Source organism: Canis lupus, chromosome 15, assembly GCF_011100685.1.
Source record: "Canis lupus familiaris isolate Mischka breed German Shepherd chromosome 15, alternate assembly UU_Cfam_GSD_1.0, whole genome shotgun sequence".
Classification (NCBI taxonomy): Eukaryota; Metazoa; Chordata; class Mammalia; order Carnivora; family Canidae; genus Canis; species Canis lupus.
This window is the reverse complement of record NC_049236.1, coordinates 25,208,266-25,228,900: the sequence shown is the minus strand read 5'-3', so window position 1 is coordinate 25,228,900 and position 20,635 is coordinate 25,208,266. Positions and strand designations below refer to the sequence as shown.

General features: G+C 38.6%; 1 protein-coding gene across 3 annotated transcripts in view; it reads right to left on the bottom strand.

Annotated features, from left to right (window-relative positions):
• LOC119877031 (protein O-mannosyl-transferase TMTC2) overlaps window positions 1–20,635 on the bottom strand; it is a 387,501-nt gene that overhangs the window by 34,543 nt on the left and 332,323 nt on the right. For all 3 annotated transcript variants that reach the window (XM_038558567.1, XM_038558566.1, XM_038558568.1), the window contains one exon: window positions 19,719–19,782. In XM_038558567.1, the coding sequence (XP_038414495.1) occupies window positions 19,719–19,782 (64 nt within the window). The remainder of the gene's footprint in view (window positions 1–19,718; window positions 19,783–20,635) is intronic.

Sequence of the window (20,635 nt, the reverse complement as noted above, 5' to 3'; positions counted from 1 at the left end):
CTAGAACTTTCTCCATATCAGCTGTGTCACTTTATTATTATTATTTGTGTTCACTGGAATAGTACTTTTAATATCCTTCAAAAACTTTTCCTTTGCATCCACAACGTGGCTAACACATCAAGAAACCTAGCTTCCAGCCTATTTCAGAGGCTTTCAACAAGTCTTCCAATATACATAATAGAAATCTATTTGGCAAATAAAAAAACTTTGAGAAAAAGGTAAGAAATCTATATACACTGTCCTTAATCACTTTTAGCTTTTAAAGTGAGAGATGTGTGACTCTTCCTTTTACTTGAACACTTAAAAAGATCACTGTGAGGTTGCTAATTAGCCTAATTTCAATACTGTTGTGTCTCAGGAAATAGATGAAAGACCATTTGAAAGGACCAGACATGAAAGACCGGTAGTCAATGGAGCAGTGAGAACACATACATTAAGTTCGTCATCTCACAGGAGCACAGTCCATGGAGCCCCCAAAACAATTTAAATAATAAAATCAAAGATCACAACACAGATCGCCGTAAACATAATGAAGAAAATGTTTGAAGTATTGTGAGAACTACCAATATGTGACACTGAGGCACGAATGGAGCAAATGCTGTTGGAAAAATGGTACCGATAGGCTTCCTCGATGCAGGGTTGCCACAGACTTTCCATTGGTAAAAAATGGCAGAGTGCAATAAAATGAAGGGCAATAAAATGAGGTATGCTTGCATAGGGAAAGCACAAATGCACAGATGTTGCAGAAGAACACAGGTTAAGAGCTATATATAAGGAAGCAATTCAAAGCCTGATTATTATCATTGGCTTTTAAAAACTGAGATGATAATGCTGATGACAGCTAACCTGTATTGCACACTTATTATGTTTCAGGCACTATTTTACATTTTTAAAATTCAGTAACTCACTGGATTCTCAAAATGATTTTACGATTTAAGCCGTATTAGTGCCCTATCCTACAGAAAAGAGAATTGAAAGAGAGGTTAAAGTACAAACCCAAGATCACACAGTAAATGGCTTAGCTACAACTGAATGATGGAAGCAAAGCCTATCAAGAACAGAATGGCCTTTAAACTAGTGGTTCACAACCTTACTACACATTAGATTCACCTGGGGAACTTTAAAAACTAGGATGATGAGCTCCATATTTGACCAATTAAAATCAGAGTATCTGGTAAGACCCAGGGCTCAGCACATTACAAAAGCTCCCTTGGTAATTCTAATGGAGGTAGGGCTGAGGCCCTCTACATTACACAAAGGCAAGACTGGTATTTTTATTCTCAAGAAATAACATTTGGGCTCAAGGTCAATGACAGGAGGTAGATTGAAAAAAAAAAAAACACAACACAGTAAATAATAGAACTGTACCACTGTTGCCTTTGCTGTGGTAGAAAATTTATTAGCATTGATTGTAAGCAAGAAAATTATAGATAACTTAAAACAAAGAGTCCCAGAGTGGATGTAGGATCTCAGGTTTATTTAATGAATGTCAAAGCCAACTTTCTTATCAGTTTTAATTGGATAGTAAATTCACCCTGTTGTTTCCGGGAACAGTTCAGGAAGATCATGTTAAGGGAGGCTTTGCAGGATCTTTTGTTAATTGAGCTCAAGCAGATGGTGAATTTCTAAAATGTTCATTTCTTTCTGTGGGTTCCATTTTTCATGCCAGGTTATTTTTTTGTTGTTGTTGTTAACTTTTTAATTTTCATTCCAGTACAGTTAACAGTGCTATATATAAGTTTCAGGTGTACAAGACAGTGATTCAACGACTTTACACCGTGCCACTTTATTTTTGATAGATATAGGGGGCAATATTTTCAAGGCATACGAAACATTACTCTGAATTCAAATAAGTACACACCACTATTTTCCCACTGTTTTATGAATAGGGTTTCAAACAACAAATGAAGTCCTCAAGAGAAGTCTAGGATGTCAAACTGTTTGTAGCATGATGGAAACTATTTGTGACCATAATTAAAAAACTATGTGCTCTTTCTTTGGCAAAAAAAAAAAAAAAAAAAAAAAAAAACACTATGAGAAAAAGGTAAGATAGATGAAGGATAATGGTTAGCAAGCCTTATCTGTTGGGGAAAATGTGGTCAATACTAACCCCGTTAAGACATTTTCTCAAAGTCGTAATTTAAGAAAATGTAACCACATTCCCTGATCCCCACCGTCTTATTTTAGTTTTCTTCAATCAGTGGAACTCCCTGGACAACAAACAGCAAATCTAAACTGTGGAGGAGGCTAAAAGTGGGTGCTCTTTTCCAGGGATAGGGATTTGTTTCAATGATCCCACGAAAGTAAAAACATCACAGCCAAACCCCACAGAGGAGGTGCAGTTGGCGCTCTGGCCCTTGCTTCTGACCCCAACAGACTCCCCACCAGGCTGGCCACAGTAAAGGCAGAAAGAGTCTGGAAAAAGTCTCCCGGGAAAGCACACATTCTAGTTTAGCTGATTAGTTATTCTCATCTTTAAAATTATTTCTTGACCACAGTCAGGTTTCTTAAAGTGTAGGCTACTTTTCTTTTACAGACTCTGGCTTTTCTCTCTCAATGGCTGATGTGAACTCACTGGTCCCCAGGGCCGTGCCTTGTCCTGTCAGGTCCCTGGGGCGCTTTCCCTCTCAGGACAGGTGCCTCACCTGTGATTTTTGTCATTTCCTTCCCACTGGTGTTCTCCTCCCGTTGTGGTGGGAGGATGTTTGACAAACATCAAAACAGTCACCCAGAGTCAGAAGCACAGGGAACTAAATTACAAAATGCAGGGGTTCTTTTCCCTCATAAACTTGACTAATGGGGAGGAACACTTCTTGGCTCCTTAGTCACATCCTAAATTTTCTCACGTACTCTTATTTCCAGTATTGCAATATTTCTGTCCTTTTTTAAAAAAAAAAATTATTTATTGTTCATGAGAGACAGAGATAGAGGCAGAGACACAGGCAGAGGGAGAAGCCCGATGTGGCACTTGATCCCAGGACTCCGGGATCACAACCTGAGCCAAAGGCAGACACTCAACTACTGAGCCACCCAGGTGCCCCACTTCTGTCATTTTTTTAAAAAGAAATCTTTTATAGGGTAAATTGCCTCTTGAGAGGGAGGTATATGCCCTTTTAGGGGTCATTTTTTTGAAAACCATGGAAAATTTTTCAGTCAAGTCTGAACGGATTCAGAAAATGCACTTTATTATCTAGTTTGTGTCTTTCGGAGTACTCTGAGGCCTGCAAAGAAGCCAAGCAGAGAAGTTTAGAGTTATACTGCTTTCTTGATAATACATAGCAAATGCATCTTATTTAGAATGTAGAGCTGAGTAGCAGCTGTCCCAAAGGTTTATTTTATAGGCTTATTCTTTTTTTTTTTTTTTTTAATTTTTTTTTTATTTATTTATGATAGTCACAGAGAGAGAAAGGGAGAGAGGCAGAGACATAGGCAGAGGGAGAGGCAGGCTCCATGCACCGGGAGCCTGATGTGGGATTCGATCCCGGGTCTCCAGGATCGCGCCCTGGGCCAAAGGCAGGAGCCAAACCGCTGTGCCACCCAGGGATCCCCTTATAGGCTTATTCTATTAGATTTGTTGTCACTTCTACGTATGAACACTTGGTAAGACACCCAGCCAGCTACCTAGTGACTCCGAATTTCATGAGAATATGAACTCATTTAAAAATAGAGCTCCCAGGGACACCTGGGTGGCTCGGCAGTTGAGCACCTGCCTGTGACTCAGGTCATGATCCCGGGGTCCTGAGATCGAGTCCCATATCAGGCTCCCCATGGGGAGCCTGCTTCTCCCTCTGCCTGTGTCTCTGCCTCTCTCTGTGTCTCTCATGAATAAATAAATAAAATCTTAAAAAAAAAAGAATAGAGCTCCCAGGTCACTGTGATCACTGTCTCCGATCCTCTAGTAGAGAGACCGAAAGAACCAAGAGATCCAGGGGGATGCACGTCAGGGATAAGGAGAGAAGATTTCAAGTTTCCACATTCATTGAGAGTTCACAATCAACATCATCTTTGAAAATCTCATAAAAATCACTCAAATGGCTCTTCAGCTACCGCGCAGCCTCTCAACGTGTTCTTGGCATTCAGCCTGTGTTTTGGTTTTAGTTCCAGCATTGTAAAAGATCAACGTGTTTTGTGCGGCGCAGCTCCTGCTGTGGTTGGCCTGCATGTAGAAGCCAGGTTTTACCGGGGGAGAGGAGGACGTACGCAACATGTTTAGAACAGGAGCCCCCCATGAAGTCCTGCGAGATGCCCACAACGGGGAAGGACAGGAGCCCCCTGTGAATTCCTTCACACTAGTGACCGAGCACCTGCTGTGTCCCAGGCACCACTTTAGGTCCTAGGGAAAGCATGGCACAGAGAAGAGCATCCCTGCCAGCCTGGGGCTCACGTCCTGGAGGGTGGAGGCAGCTGATGCAAATATATCGGAGGGAATACACAGACCGTAGATGATGATATGTGCCAAGGGGAAAAAGCAGAGCAGGATGAAAGGGAGGGCCTGTGAGGGCTACAGGGCTGTTTCATATTGGGCAGGAAGGGAAGTCTTACTGATAGAAAGCACTATGGGAGAAGGCATTTAAGATAACACCTGAACAGGCCAGGCCACCATCTGCAGGAAAGCAGGAGCGCGGCAGGAAAGAGTGAATATCAACGTCCTGAGGAAGGAGTGTGCGTAAGCCTGAGATGGGCAATGCCAATCTGCCCACTGTCTACATAGCCTGGCAGGTGGAAGTGACTTCTGTATTTAAAATTATTCTATGTTAAGAATACAGAGATGTATTCCTGTAATGCAAATAATTTAGCACTTCCTATGGACCGTGCAGCATTCTAAGTGCTTCTTTTAAAAAAAGACCTTATTTATTCATGAGGGACACAGAGACACAGGCAGAGGGGGAAACAGGCTCCCCACGGGGAGCCTGACGTGGGATTCAATCCCAAGACCCTGGGATCATGACCTGAGCCAAAGGCAGGTGCTCAACCACTAGCCACCCAGGCGTCACTCTATTTGCTCTATATGTATTGTTAAGTTCCATAAAAAACCCTCTGAGGTGTTTATTGCTAACTCTGTTTACAGATGAGCATATGCAGGTTAGAGATGTAAGCAACATACCCAAGATCCTAGAGCCAGAGGAGGGAAAGCCTGGGTTAGTGTGCTCACCATTTGATCCCGGAGCGCAAACTGCCAAAGGTCTACTGCCTACCAGGGCGTGTGAATAAAACATGATTCCACAGGAGTTCCCTGCAGAGAATGCTCTTCTGAAAGCAGTGAAGTATACAACTTCTTTTTTTAACTGCTGTCATATCATGAGAATACAGTTGATGTCCAAACACTCACTAAATTTTGATGTTATCAATATACATGAAATACATATTCATTATTAAGATTTATACTTTTTTAAAAAAGATCTTATTTATTTATTCATGAAAGACACACACACACACACAGATAGAGAGAGGCAGAGACACAGGCAGAGGCAGAAGCAGGCTCCACACATGGAGCACGACGTGGGACTCAATCCCAGGACCCCGGGATCACGCCCTGGGCCAAAGTCGGTGCTAAACCGCTGAGCCACCCGGGCTGTCCAAGATTTATACTTTTGAAATGCAACATAGAAAGGCTAAACTACTGCTATTGCTAACAACACATTAAAATTTCTAAAAATTGATGTATGTTTGTAAAGCCCTGTCTACACCATATCAAAGATCATTTATCATGCACTGTTATTTTATCAAAAGTTTTAATTCAACACAGGCCTTCAATATTTGCAATAATGAATTGTCCTTTGATTGTCAAACTTCAGAGATGGTATGAATCGTAGTGTTCCATCAGTATTCCTGCCTTTACCAAAGAACCCTGACTTGTTCTGAGGCTCCTGCCAATGCCCATCTGCCAGAACTTTGGTTATTCCCAGGGCTTAGCATGTTCTAATAGGCACATGTAGTGCTAAAGCATGCACGTGTTTGAACAGGTAATAAACTTCCATTAAAACAGAGCTGAAAATTCAAACCAAATTTTAAAAAGAACTGAGTCATAAAATACCTTCCTGCAGTATTCCTACCAAATAAACATCTTCACCATATCCAGTAACTTCAATTTAGATATATGAGACAAGTGCTAAAATTAGTTAAATTAATAGTAAAGACCAAAAGATCAATTCTGAATTACTTAATAAAAGCTTTTTGCTGTAATACTCTATTGATACAACTTCATCAAATAGTTTAAAAACCTACAATCAATTTAGCATATTTCTAAGGGAGTTATTTTTTTTCTTTTCAAGGTATATATATATATTTTTTTAAAAAGAATGGATATTGGGTTCCCTGGGGGGCTCAGCGGTTTAGCGCTGCCTTCAGCACAGGGTGTGGTCCTGGAGTCCCGGGATCGAGTCCCACGTCGGGCTCCCTGCATGGAGCCTGCTTCTCCCTCTGTCTGTGTCTCTGTCTCTCTCTCTCTCTGTGTCTCTCATGAATAAATAAATAAAATCTTAAAAAAAAAAAAGAAAGCATATTGCTTTTTTTATATGTAGGGAAATTTTAGATTCTGATGTATTTGAACATTTTTTTTACAGGACATGAAATCACAATAACCTTAATATATGAACTTTTTCTTAAATATATCTCCAGATCATAATAAACATATATAGTAGAAATAAAATAAATCTGATATGATGTACCCATGTCTTTCTACCACAACTCTTACTTTAAAAACCAATTCGGTAATAGCAAAACTTCCCAAAGAAACTGCCAAGAAAGTAAGAACCTATTGTCCAAAGCGGCTTTCCAAATCTTAAAACAACATTTCCCTAAATCCTGCTTTCTCCAATTTTTCTAAGGACTTACTAAAGAAAAGGAAATAAGTTTCTTTTTATGAGAAAATGAGCAGCATATTCTCTGTGATCGTATGAAACAAAGGTAAAGTAATCAATACATTTCAAGCAATACAAAATAGTAATTTGCTACGTTTCTAGAAGTCCCTAAACAGGCTTTCAACACACAAAATGACAAGGTGATTGAGTTCATGGGTTTTTAGGCATCGTTGGATAAGCTGTAGAAGATGCAAACTTTCAAGCCTCGTAACCTAGATAAATCACTCATGAAAAAAACTAAGGAAGAATTAAATACTAATCCTACATCTGCTACATCTCTAAGAGGGCAGGGATCACAATGTCTTTGTTTCTCATCATAGCCCTGGAGCCTATTTTAGAAACAGACAAATAGGTCTGCTTCTCTACATTTAAAGTCTATACCATTTCACTTCTCCAAGGTTTCTCCAACTGGGATCTATAGGCCATATGAAGAGGGGTGGATAGAAGCATACGTTCGAGGGTCTACGACTGAACTTTAAGAATTTGTCAATTTTGCTAAACAGCACTTTTCAGAATGATTAATACACAAACATTCTAGGTGATTGGAATTACCACATTTTAAATAACTATCCTTTGATTTCAGTGTCTGAGGTTTTATTGGTGGGCATTATTGAATTTTTGGTAGGCAATCTTATAAAAGAAGCAGAAAAGCTAAGAACACAGGTTCTGAAACCAGACTGCCTGGCTTTGTATTTTGGCTCTACCACTAGCTGTGACATCCTGGACACGTTGGCCTGTCGCAGTGTCCCCATCTGTAAAAATGTAGTAGAACTTAACTTTGAATATTTCACAAGTATACATGTCATTAGGCTGACATTTTCTAATAGAAAAAAAAAGAGACTATTTTCTGGTGTCTAAGTTAGACAAAATTTTCAAATCATTAATAGACATAATACCTAGCAATATGGACCTAGAAGAGTTATCAACTTTAAAACCTCTCAATATTATTATTCTCACTTAGGTGAATGCTCTTTTTTTTCCTTTTAACATCATTAGGTGTATGTGAAAAAGGTACCTAAATTCCAAACATGGAAACCCAGTTTATACACACAAATGTAAATAATAGGTTTAAAGCAATGATATGATGTATAGTGCTTAAGGGTATAATGCATCATCTGCTTTCCATAAAAGTTCCCTAAGAGTAGCAAATGTTTGGGAGTTACTATGTCAATCAGCATATTGTAAAATAAAATGTTAATGTCATATTATTTAACGAAGAGAAAACTCAGCATACGCACATGTCTCCAGTAAAGATTTCCAAGACTAATTAAAGTGCATAATTCTTCGGTAGCAAAATAATTCCATCCTCAAGACCTGAGGAATCTACTGCTCTCAATACAAGCCTGATAATGCTGTATCAAAAATGAGATATTAAAGTGGAGACAAGTAACTGAATATAGGTGAGAAGTTATAAATTCTTAATAGGAATATTTCTCCATAAAAATTAAATTAAAATAGATGTCCATGTATTTTGAATTTAAGTAGAGTAGACCTACCTTTAAGTAGGTCTATAGAAATACATTTTAAAAATCCCTTATCTTTTATTAGTGTCATACTGATATTTTTCTGAATAGTTTTTTTTTGTAATGTCTGGTATTTTAATAATGCATCTAATCATGGATGAAGAAGTATCAACCCATATTATGGGTTTATTTATTATTGCAGGTCTGATTTGCTGATAGTTTGATAGCACAGTTGTGTTGCAAAAGAAAGCACAGCCAATGAAATAAGAAGAAACCTATGATTAGGGGCACTGGGTGGTACAGTCGGTTAAGCAGCCAACCCTTGGTTTGGGCTCAGGTCGTGATCTCAAGGTCCTGAGTTCTAGTTCCATGTCTGGCTCTGTGCTGAGCATAGAGTTTGCTTGAGATTCTCTCACTGCCCTTTCCCCTGCTTGTGCTGTCTCTTTCTCTCTCTCAATGAACAAATTTCAAAAAATTTGTTTCTTTAAAATAAAATCTGTGATTACAAAAACTTAACAGACAGTATAACCCTTTGGGAAAAGATAGTTGAATCTTGTTAAGAGAAAACAATCATTGGTTCCTGGAATTAAGGTGGAAAATGCACTATATTTTTAAGCGAAAGAATTTGTCACACAGAAAAGTAAATTATAACATATGTTGAGGGTTTTTAGGTGTTTCCCTTAGTGGGTTTTATTAGCATTATTATATAAACAACCAATGAAAATTAAACCACAATTAAGAAATAACTGGTGTAAGAATAGATTCCATGAAGAAGATTCAGCTGTCTCTTCTTTGATGAAATATGAAGTAGTTAAGGACAGAGTACCTTAGATCGAGCAATAAGAAAAAAAAAGTGATGGACAAAGCTAGTAATAACCTTTAACATCCATTCTTGAACTTGTTGAGATCTGTCAAACCACTCTTTCAAAAACACAGCAGATTATTGCTGCATATCATTTAAGCACTTAATTTTTTTTTTTTTTTTTAGTCATGGATTGTTAGAAGTAGCTTATATAGATATTTGGTGAATCATTCTAACAAATTTTTTCAAGTTTGCTGATCTTTAAAATTCAACATTCCTAAACCGAGCAAGTTACTTTTCAGGTGAAACCAATTTAATCCTCGTGTGACCATTTCAAACTATCTCATCACAGATCTCTCATGACACCACACTTGCCCTCACTAACTTGCCATTCACTCTTCAAAAAGAAAACGTGTATACATTGTAGAGCTGCATTTCTGGGTGTTATTTCAGAGGAAATCCTTTAAGAAAGTGAAAACAAAAAAGTAGAGATGAAAACCAGGGATGAACAATGATAGACTTGGTCTCCCATTCTTAAGAAATTCAGTTCTCTACAGTTTTAAGTTTTGATGTAACCATAATGTGGGTGCAGGATTGTTTTTAAAACTCTGGAGTATCACAGTAGCCATTTGTTGGCACTGGATAGTCAAGGAAATAACCATTGATTGTAAGACCAAAACTGAAAAACTGTGTAGCATCCACATTCCCCCCTCTTAAAGACGTCACTCCTCTCATACTATTCTACTGCTTATTGGCAAAGACTATGTTACAGCCATATATTTAAAGAAATTCTTCTCAAGTGATAAAGAGGAACTCTTGATTCTGATACTACCCAGTGATAGGAAACTTAGCATTTTTAACAACTTGGTCGGGGAGAATGATGTCATCCCAGATGAAAACATCACTCCCTGACCAAAAAGAGACAGGATCCTCCAAGCCCTCTTTTTGACTAAGGCCTCATCCTTGGGCCTTGTCTGTGGCCTGCCGAGCCCAGCTAGAGCAAAAATCCTAAGTTCATTCAGTGAGACTCCTTACCTTTGGTATCTGATCAAGTTCTTCATCCTTCCTGCTTGTTGGCTATAACCCCCTCCTGTTTTTATTGTTTTTGAGGTAAAACGCCATCTCTCCCCAAATTGTGACTAATCACAATAATCCTGAATAATGCCTTGCTTACCTTTTAAAAAAGTGTTAATAATTGTTTTTCTTTAACAAGGACATAGGACTTTGATAAGTTAATCTACCCATTCACTAATTTTTCAGGATCTGCCAAACTTGTACTTGTCTTTAGGGTAAAGGATACTATAATTTTATCTGCAGATATAAGTGAGAGTTCTGATAGGTATCAAGGAGCTAGAACTAGAGGAAAAATAAGGAAACAAACAAACAAAAAAAAGGAGGTGAGGAAAATCAGAAGAGGGAGGGAATAAAGATTCATAGACAAGTATAGCTTTTGGTTAATGTTTCAGTATACATTTAGAAAAACATAACCCCATGAGATCAGCCAAGGATCAGAAACCTAGATGCCTAAAAGGATAACAGAAATGGAGGAAACCAGCTGTCAAAATAACTGAAGGGGATTATAAAGAATGTGATGGCTGGGGTGGGGGAAGGGCACATCCTTCCAATGGTGGCACCTCCCAGTCCACCTAGCTGATACTCCCAGGTAGGAATGTGGGCCAGTGTGGTTAGATTAGCTGAGTTTTCCCCAAAAAAAACCCCCAGGAATCCAGTTACTCTGGAGAAGGAACTAGATGCAATTTTAGTGTGTGGTCCCACAATTCAAACAATTATAGTTATAAATCCATGCAAAGGATACCCCCATGAAGAAATGTGAGTAAAAATAAACATGCTTGGAATCAGAGAACATAATTAAGTGGAATTGCCCAGAGGTTTTGATGTTCCTCAACCCAAAGTACTCAAGCTGATTTTCTTTATAGCCAAGAGCCACTTATGTTCCTGTCTGTGCCTCACACCTCCTCCCCACCCCATCCTTTTCTGGTTGTGATTCTGCAACGCACACACAGTGCACATACATACATTCAAAAAATACTATTTGAGGATGATTGCATGTGGATTGTGATGAATAACAATGCCCCGAGTATGGAAAAACTGTAAATACGGCTTCGTTTAGCCCAACTGTATGATCCCAGGCTAGGCAAAAACTGTCACCACAGCAACCGTTAGTAAACAACTGGATTCTACTAATCATCTTTGTCTTCTAAGCATGAAGACTTATACAAGATAATAAACAGAAAAAAAAATAGCAAGCACTTCAAAAATACTTTTTTTTTTCTGGTTTATCTAACATTTCCAAAATAGAAGTACAACACAAAACAAACTCAACTGTGCAACTTGTTAGATGAACAGTGCTGCACATCTAAGTGATTTGGGAAAAATCACAGTGGAAAGTGGTCTGAAGACAGGTCCAGGTGGGATAGGACTAAAGGTGGGATAAGTCCCCCCTGGACCTGGTGGGATAGGACTAAAACTGATCCTGGCGTAACAAGCTATCAGGGAAGTGAGCATCTATCTTGCAGAAATTAGACAAGAATTAGATACCTTCTTTCTCCTGATGTGTGCATATATATACATATTAATGTGATGAAGCCTGTTTAGGAACTAAAGTAGAATAAGTGTTTGTTGACTTAATTGTGTGCCTGTGAATAAACAACAGTCTCATTTCAATCATATTTCTGGGCCCATTTTATAAAACCAGGTAAAGTGTGAGGGAAAACGAATGGCAATTTCTCTCTTGATTGAAACCAGTTTATTCTGGGTTTGTCAACTTCCCTCGTTGCATTTTCTAACTGTAAACTATAAAGACGTATTTGAAACTGAAATAAGTAGTGAGAGTGGGAAATACATGTGCGATATTAAAGCGCGTTTTACTCATGAAGTCAATGTGGTGATTCTGGGATCCGTATATTATTAACGTCAGAAAGTCAAGAGACACATGGTATATAATTTTCCCACATCACAGAAGCCTGTGGAAACTTTCGGAAGAGGCCATGTGGTTCCTCCTCCATTTACAAGCAGAAATGTGGTTTAATTGCTTCCCAGACAAATTATTATTAACCCTTCCTTTTCCTCCCCCAACAAAATGACAAGCTCAGTAACCCCCACCCCCCAAAAAAGAAATTCTCTTATATCGTCAAATCTGAATCTGTCCTGTTTAACTTAATTTCAAGGTCCCTTGTTCTAATTAGGATGGAACAATAACTTTCCCATCAGTAAACAACTATATTCAAAATATTTTCTATCCCTTCCAACAGTACAGCCCAAATTATTCTTTTTAAGATTTTATTTATTCATGAGAGACAGAGAGAGTCAGAGACATAGGCAGAGGGAGCCTGATATAGGACTTGATCCCAGATTGCTGGGATCACGACCTAAACCGAAGGCGGATGCTCAACCACTGAGCCACCCAGGTGCCCCCCAGATAATTCATTCTCAACTGCTCCCTCATCGCCCAATCCCAGATTTAGTGGTTATTTCTACTGAGCAGTCATCTCCTCTCATCGTCCCTCTTGTCCCACACTTAGGATAAAAAGGGCAGTCCAAATTGAAAGTGATACATTGCAGAATATGTTGACTATCCATAGCGCAGCTGCAACTCTTATATAGGAGGCTGATTTCTTTGAATCCCATATTTCTTATTTTATCTGTGACCTAACATCATTGCCAAAGAGCCCAAATAGAGAACACGGACTTTGATTTTATAATAACACTTTGAAGTAATTTACGCTTTAAGTGCCTAGGAAAGTTATAATGTGTATATGACATTTTTTACTGGATAATCTGATCCTTGGAGCAGATTCCCCTTTAATTCATATATGATAATTGTCATGATAGAACATTTATAAAATACTATACATCGTAGAGATCTCAATCTCTAATATCACGTCTAGCATAAAAGTCAGAGAAGATGAATCAAAATGACAATAATCTGGGATCCCTGGGTGGCTCAGCGGTTTGGTGCCTGCCTTTGGCCCGGGGTGCGATCCTGGGGTCCCGGGATCAAGTCCCACGTCGGGCTCCAGGCATGGAGCCTGCTTCTCCCTCCTCCTGTGTCTCTGCCTCTCTCTCTCTCTCTATCTCTATCATAAATAAATAAATAAATCTAGAAAAAAAATCTAAAAAAAAATGAGAATAATCTATCGGTGACTTTGGAACTTCATTTAGAACTATTGCAAAAGGGGGAGCCCAGGTGGCTCAGTCGGTTAGGCATCCAACTCTTGATGTCAGCTCGTTTTTTTTTTTTTTAAATATTATTTAAATTAATTAGAATATAGCATATGATTAGTTTCAGACATAGAGTTCAGTTATTCATCTCAGCTCAGGTCTTCATTTCAGGGTTGTGAGTTCGAGCCCCGTGGTGGAGCCTACTTAAAAAAATATAAATAAAAAAAATAAAATGATCACAAAATGACAAACGGTGTAATAACATATCTCACAACACTGTACTTCCTATTGGCATTTATCACATATAGATAGGCCAGACCTAAATCAATTATGACCTACTGTGCACCTCAGCACATCAGCTGTCCACAGGTCTCTGACTTCAAACTCTCTCCTTCTTCCCATAGCACCAGCAGATAAGCAAATAACCTGGGAGAGAAGTAATTTGCTACCTCAGCTTCTGCTCCCTATATTTCTAATGTTTGTTTTTTCCTCACCTTTTTTTCTTCAGTCTATTTTCTGTTCTTCAGTCCTTGGGGAGAAAATGATCTTTGAAGATTTTCAGTATTTCTTTGCTCTTTCCTCTATGAGGACATAACCTCATATTTAGACACATGCATGTTTCTTAACACCTACCTTTAATATTTAATAAACATATGCTTAATATTTCTTTGCAGTTTCCCTGTCTATTTCATTCACCTCCAAACTTAACTTACAGAATAATTTTACACTCTCTGTTCCCACTTCTCCACCTCCTTAACACAGTACAACTTGTGCCCACATCAACTGCACAAAGGTGTACCAGGTAGCCGAGGACAGCTGATTCTCTGAAGTCACTGGACAGTCTCAGTCTGTTTTCCTTTACCTTTAGCAGCAGTGGAAATTGCTCATTAACACGGACTTCATTGTCTCATATCCTACATTCCACATGTAGAGTTTCCCAGTTTTTTTTTTTTTAAGGTTTTATTTATTTATTCATGAGAGACAGAGAGAGAGAGAGAGAGAGGCAGAGATGCAGGCAGAGGGAGGAGCAGGCTCCATGCAGGGAGTCTGATGTGGGACTTGATCCCAGGACCCCAGCATCATGACCTGAACTGAAGGCAGCACTCAACTGCTGAACCACCGGGGCTGCCCATTTCCCAGGGTTTGAAATGGTCTCCCTTCTCTACATCTCTCCCCAGTGATATCTCTCTCTTTTTTTTTTTTTTTAAGATTTTATTTATTTATTCATGAGAGACACAGAGAGAGAGAGAAAGGCAGAGACACAGGCAGAGGGAGAAGCAGGCCCCTTGCAGGGAATCTGATGCAGGACTCGATCCCAGGACCCTGGGATCACAGCTTAAACCAAAGGCAGGTGCTCAACCACTGAGTCACCCAGGTGCCCCTCCCCTCAGTGATCTTAATCACTGCTTTGGCATGATCTCCTTTCTGCAAATAACGCCACATCTCTATTCCTAGCTATGGCCTTTCCCTCTGACTGCCTCCTTGATAGGAATGTCCCCTGGACAATGATGATATCCTCTCATTTAGAAACAGTTTGGTACAAACTTAACATTTTTTTTTTTTTCTTGAAATAAACATGTTCTTCTGACTGGGGTCCTTGTTTTTCCTTTTTCCAAGTTTCCTATATACCAAATTTTGGAACATTCATCAGGCCAACTGATTTTCCTATTCACATCCCATCAAATAATCCACTTATTTTCCCTGCATATTCTTTTCAACTCCACTGTGTTTCTGTACTTTCACATTATACCTTCTGCTTAAACTATTACGGTATCTTTTTATTTGGTTTTCTCAAGATGGCTTCTTGCAACTCTACTTTCCCCAACGCAACCCACATTCCTCATTACATCTTATAAATGGCCATCCTAAATTATCACTTTCATTATGTCATCCTGTTCAACGTAGGAATGCAAACTCCTAATTCTTGGGAGGTATGCAATACCTTTCATCTGGTTTTATCTTCATTTCCAGTTCTATCTTCCCCTGCTTGTCTTCTCTGCCCCTAGCCCCAGGGCAATATAAACTCTTGTTTACTGTTTCTTGAGCCTATGTTCATGTTTTCTCAGCACCATGTCCTTATTCACACATATGCCTCTACCTGCCTCTTCCCCAAATTCTCTCTTCTCTCCTTCTCTTGCTAAAATCTTCACCTATAAACATTCTATCATCTCGTGATTATCTAACTTTCCCACTCCGACACAATGCTTTCTAGGACCAACCTGTTGAAGGTAATTTTTCTCTCCTGCACACTTTTCTAGCACTACCTTCCATCACTCACAAAGTACTCATAACATAGTATTTCCTGGCCTGAATTGTGAGAATTTGGATCCACGCGTTCTCTCCTCCATTCCCTCCCTGCATTTAGATAGTACATTTCCCAAGGTCAGGGTTAATTTTTCATAACTTTGAAATCCCTCTGCACTTGGCATAGAGTCTTACACAAAACTGGAACCTGATACAAAATAAATTAAATGAAATCAGGCTAAAAACAACTACATCCGGAAAAATACAAGATATATAGACCTAATCATTAGTAATTACCCTTTCTAACTTCTGGAGTTCACTAAAAGCCAAGTACAGTGGGTGACTTTGTACTATGCAAATTACCCATTCTTCCCATTAGAAAAAAAATTAAAAATCTATAAGTTAATGTAGAATTTGGCTTAATTCCCACAGGAGGAACAAAATTGTTTCATTTAAATGTTCCCTCTAGTCCTCAAGAGTCAGCACTTTTCGATGTTCATAAGTGAGAGGGAAGACAGTGTTATCTTTTTAAAGTAACCTTCACAGAGAGATCAATCTTATTTACACAAATGAAAAATGAAAGTGGAAAAACTTAAAATGGCAATTTTGGTCAAGAGTTTTCCCATTATAAAAAAATGTTTTACTGTACTATGAGGAGTAAGTCTAGGGTTTTCCCGTCTACCCCCCAGAAAGTCAAATAAATAGGATTAAAAATTTAATGGTCTCATTTTAGTAACAAATATATTTCTCTAGCTGTATACTTTAATAAATGACAATGTACTGAATATCCCTGATGAAACAATATCATAATCTAACACTGAAAATTATATGTGTATGCTAATTTAGACTTCTATTACTTTAGCATTTGATCACCGGAATTCTTTGCATATAAAATTTTTCTAGGAGTCCATTTGTAATTTTAAAGCAAATTGTATGAAAAAATAGGGCTTTTGTAGAATAAACTAAATAAAGAAATTCACCACGGGATGTACTGAAGAAGTGGAATAGGTTTTTTATTAAGAGAGAAATATATTCCACAAATAACAATGTTTTCAATACGATGATAGTAAGTGGCGGTGCACAGGGTTACAGCGCATATTTTACTGTGGATAGTCACGATCTGACATGAACATTGCTAAAACACCCACAGGGTCCTCCACATACAGCTACTGATTGTGAAAGTTGGACATTCAAACAATAGAAGAAAATGCCCTTTTGAAAAATAAGATTAGATTACTGTGTAGACAAGAGAAATGAAAAGACAGTGAAACTACTGCAATAGAGAAGGAGAATGGAGGTCTGTTTACTAGGTCCTTTTATAAGCAGGGAACTGAAATTTATTCAGCAAAAACACAGAAATAACATAGAAGGTTCTTAGGGCAAAGGGAAGAACAGCTATGATCAAGATAAATGTTAGATGGATGCTTTAATTTGGATCAGATGCTAACCGCTAATAAATCATTACAGGGACTATTGTTTAAACAAGTCTCCTTGGTTCAGAACACAAACTTCTATTATTGCCCGTGTCTTTATGAGTCTTGCCATGGTGGCATCTTACTTATTCTATATACATACAGGAAACCCAAAACACAATTCATAAAAAAGATTAGGGAAAGACCCCATCTGCCCATCAGGTGACCCACAACTGTAGCATCGTTTACTCATTGTTAAATTTGAGCTTCCTATTCTAACCAAATCCATAAAATACTTATTGTTATTAGATAAAGGAAGTAGCATTTGAATAAACATGTTTTTCAAAAACAGTCTGCAGCATGTTTATGAAGAAACTATTTGGGATTTCAGAAAAAATGGCTTTAAATGGGAAGATTAAATGTTGATTTTATGATTTGGCTGGCCATTTAAAATAAATACTCTCATGAGTCTGGTTTAAATCTGGGGTGCCTCAGTGTCTTTTTCATTTTTTTTTTTTTTTTTTAGGTCAGGTCAGACAGCTCAGATAGCTCTGTGCTCACTATTCTGTTATAATGTGTTGAAGAAGACCATTTGATCAACCACTTAACAAAAATAAAAGTGACATTTAAGTGACTGGTACTCAATGAGTAAAGGCTGAACAGAACGTCATTATATTCATCCATGTGACGGGAACAAAAAAAAAGGAAAGAAAGACAAAAAACCCTGATTCTTGCCCTCGATGAAGTTATAATAAAGATCTTGGGGGGCTTGGGTGGCCCAGTCAACCGGTTAAGCATCCTTCTCTTGGTTTTTGGCTCAGGTCATGATCTCAGGGTCTTGAGATCAAGCCCCACACTGGGTTCCATGCTCAGGTACAGAGTCTACTTCTCTCTTCTCTTCCTCTCCCTCTGCCCCTGCTCCCTACACAGGTGTGCGTGTGCCCCCCCCTCTCTAAAATAAATCTAAAAAAAAATATTCAAGAACTCATATTCAACTGTTGGAAATGCTATACAAAGATGCCCATCTTGGGCATTTATAAAGCTATGCCTCCTGCCTGTCTCCCCCCTGCACCTCCTAAGTCCTTTATCCTGCCATTTGTCCACAAAGCACTTATCACTGTCTGATACCATATATGCTTTACTGGTTTTTCTACTTCGTCTTCTCAGACTAGATGGTAAGCTCCTAATGGTCAGGGACTCTAGTTAATTTTGTGCCCTTCCGTGTATGTAGTGCCTGGAATGCTGCGGGCACTTCGCAGGTACTCTAAATATTTACTGAATACATAAATGAGAGGATCATTATTATTTTCACTTCCCAATCTTCTGGCTTGCATTTCCTATGATGTAACTGCATTTTCCCCTCAAGCTTTCTCTTGTGCACCGAGCAGCCTGAGTTACAATGGGATCCCACTTACCAGCTGGGGTGATGAAGGACTTACTAATTTCTCTGGGCTTGGGCAGAGTGGGGACCACAGAAGCACCTGTGGGTTGTTCTGAGAAATGAATGAGGGAATTCACGTGACGTACTTAGCACGATGCCTGACGCATAATCAGTGTGCAATAAATTTGAACTGTTATTGTTCTTACCATTATAACTATTAAATTATTTTCTTCTGTTGCAAACAGCTCACCAATTTCTGAAGTACCTCATAAGTAATGAAACCGGGGACACCAACATTCAGGGCAAAGGTTACATGTGGTTTTATCTGCTTGGGGAAAAAAAAAAGCTTCTCCCCCTGTGGATCGGGTTCAGGGAGCATTAATTCTCTTCTTTTGTGTTCCCACAGGACTGTGTATACCTCTGTGTAGGAATTGCCACATTGTATTTCAACTAGTTGATTATTTTCAGTGTTCTCTGCTACATTATGTGGTCTTTTAGGGAATGAAATCTCTGTATCCCATCACAAAGCAGGCACTCTATAGATGTTTGCCCAGTGGGATGAGTTACTGTATAGAAATGAAACTTATCCCACTATTTGTAGTCATGTCACACATGCACTTTCATTACTGTTTCAAAATTACATTTCTCAATAGATGGTCTAGACCCAGAGAGTAAGGGGAGAAGGTTTTAGTGTTGGAGGGTGATGCAGAGCAGTGCGTATGAGAATAAAAGCAACGCGCTGGAGGTCGGTGATGTGTGGCGAATAAAAAAGTGCTTAGAAGACAGATATAAAACCAGTTCTGATTTTCTCATAAATGGCTCCTCTATTTCAATAGTAATGATCTAATTTATATCCATCCCACTTTATGGAAGTGTGACTACCCAGGGAAAAATTCTAATAAAAACATACTTGATAAGGTTGAAAAGCATCATTATTAGAAATGAGGACTGTGGAAGAGGAAAGAGGCCCAGCTCGAGGTCTGAGTGTATATAAGGATCAAAAAAAGAAAAGAAAAAAGTGTATGATGTTAGGAAGTCCTGAGGTATTTAACACCAGAGCGAAAAACACTTTCAAGGAACTGCTTTCAAAAGCCAACCAAATGCCAAGTATTTGATAATGCTACAACCTGTATTCAAATGATAAAACTGCATGGTGCTTTTTACACAGGATAGAAAAACAGCAATTTGGACCTCTGCAAAAAGAAAGAAGCTTGAGCGGGGCAGATGTGATTGTTGAATTAGCCATTTAGTGAGTATTCAAGAATAGGAGATCAGAGGGAAAAAGCCTAGTATCATGAGGCTTCTGTATCTAAAGCTATCACCTGCTGTGAATCCATCCCTTTGAGTAATGTTTCTCGTTAGGAAAGTACTTACATTAGGTCTTAGTCTGGCTGCCAGATCATAATACTTCTCGGCGGCTTCGTTGAGGCTAGCCTGTCTGTTGAAGAGTTAAAAAAAAAAAAAATCAAACTCTACCGTTTATTTTAAAATTGTACAGAGGTGAACCAGAATCACTATGCAGCAAACTAATATTAACTTTAAAGAAAAAAATTACAATCATACCAATCAAACCATAAGTTGCCCCAAGCAGAAAAAGTAGTACATTAAATTGCATGCAAATACTTACTGTCTTTAAGGCATTATAAATAGTAGCTCAACATAATCCTATTCAGTAGTTATTATTCATTTAAATGTACGTATTAGGAATTAGAAATGTCATTTTTCTTTTCCAAGCTAACCCAAATAATGTTATAAGGGTTGGGATTCTCTAGCTTCAACTGTAGGTCTCAGAAACATCTTGATTTTAAAAAATAAAATGTTAAAAAGTTATAGATCTATCTAGAAATCCACTTTCTTTCAGTTCAGGTGGGGAACCTTCCACTGTGTGTAGCCTACAGGGGAGAAAAGGCTAGATTTTTCCTCTCCCTGCTCTCTTCACCAGGGTACACACACCCATGGCAAAACTCAGCTAACAGGATGTTCTTGTTTGGAACTTTCATTGCTGAATAAGGGACAGAAAGCTGAAAGGATGGCTAGAGTTCATGGACAATGGTGGAAGCAATAGGCAATATCCTGGTCAGATTCCTCCTGTAAACAATTACTATTGCATGTCCTGCTTCTAGACTGTTCCAAGGCTACCTTGTTTCCTGCTCATTCAAGCTATGGTCTCTGGAGTTAGCAAATTCTGAAGTTCCCACATCCTTCAAATAGCCAGTTTCTCTTGACTATCACTAAATACCACGAGTGGTGCAACTGACTTATACAAATAAGATGCACGCTGAATTTTAATA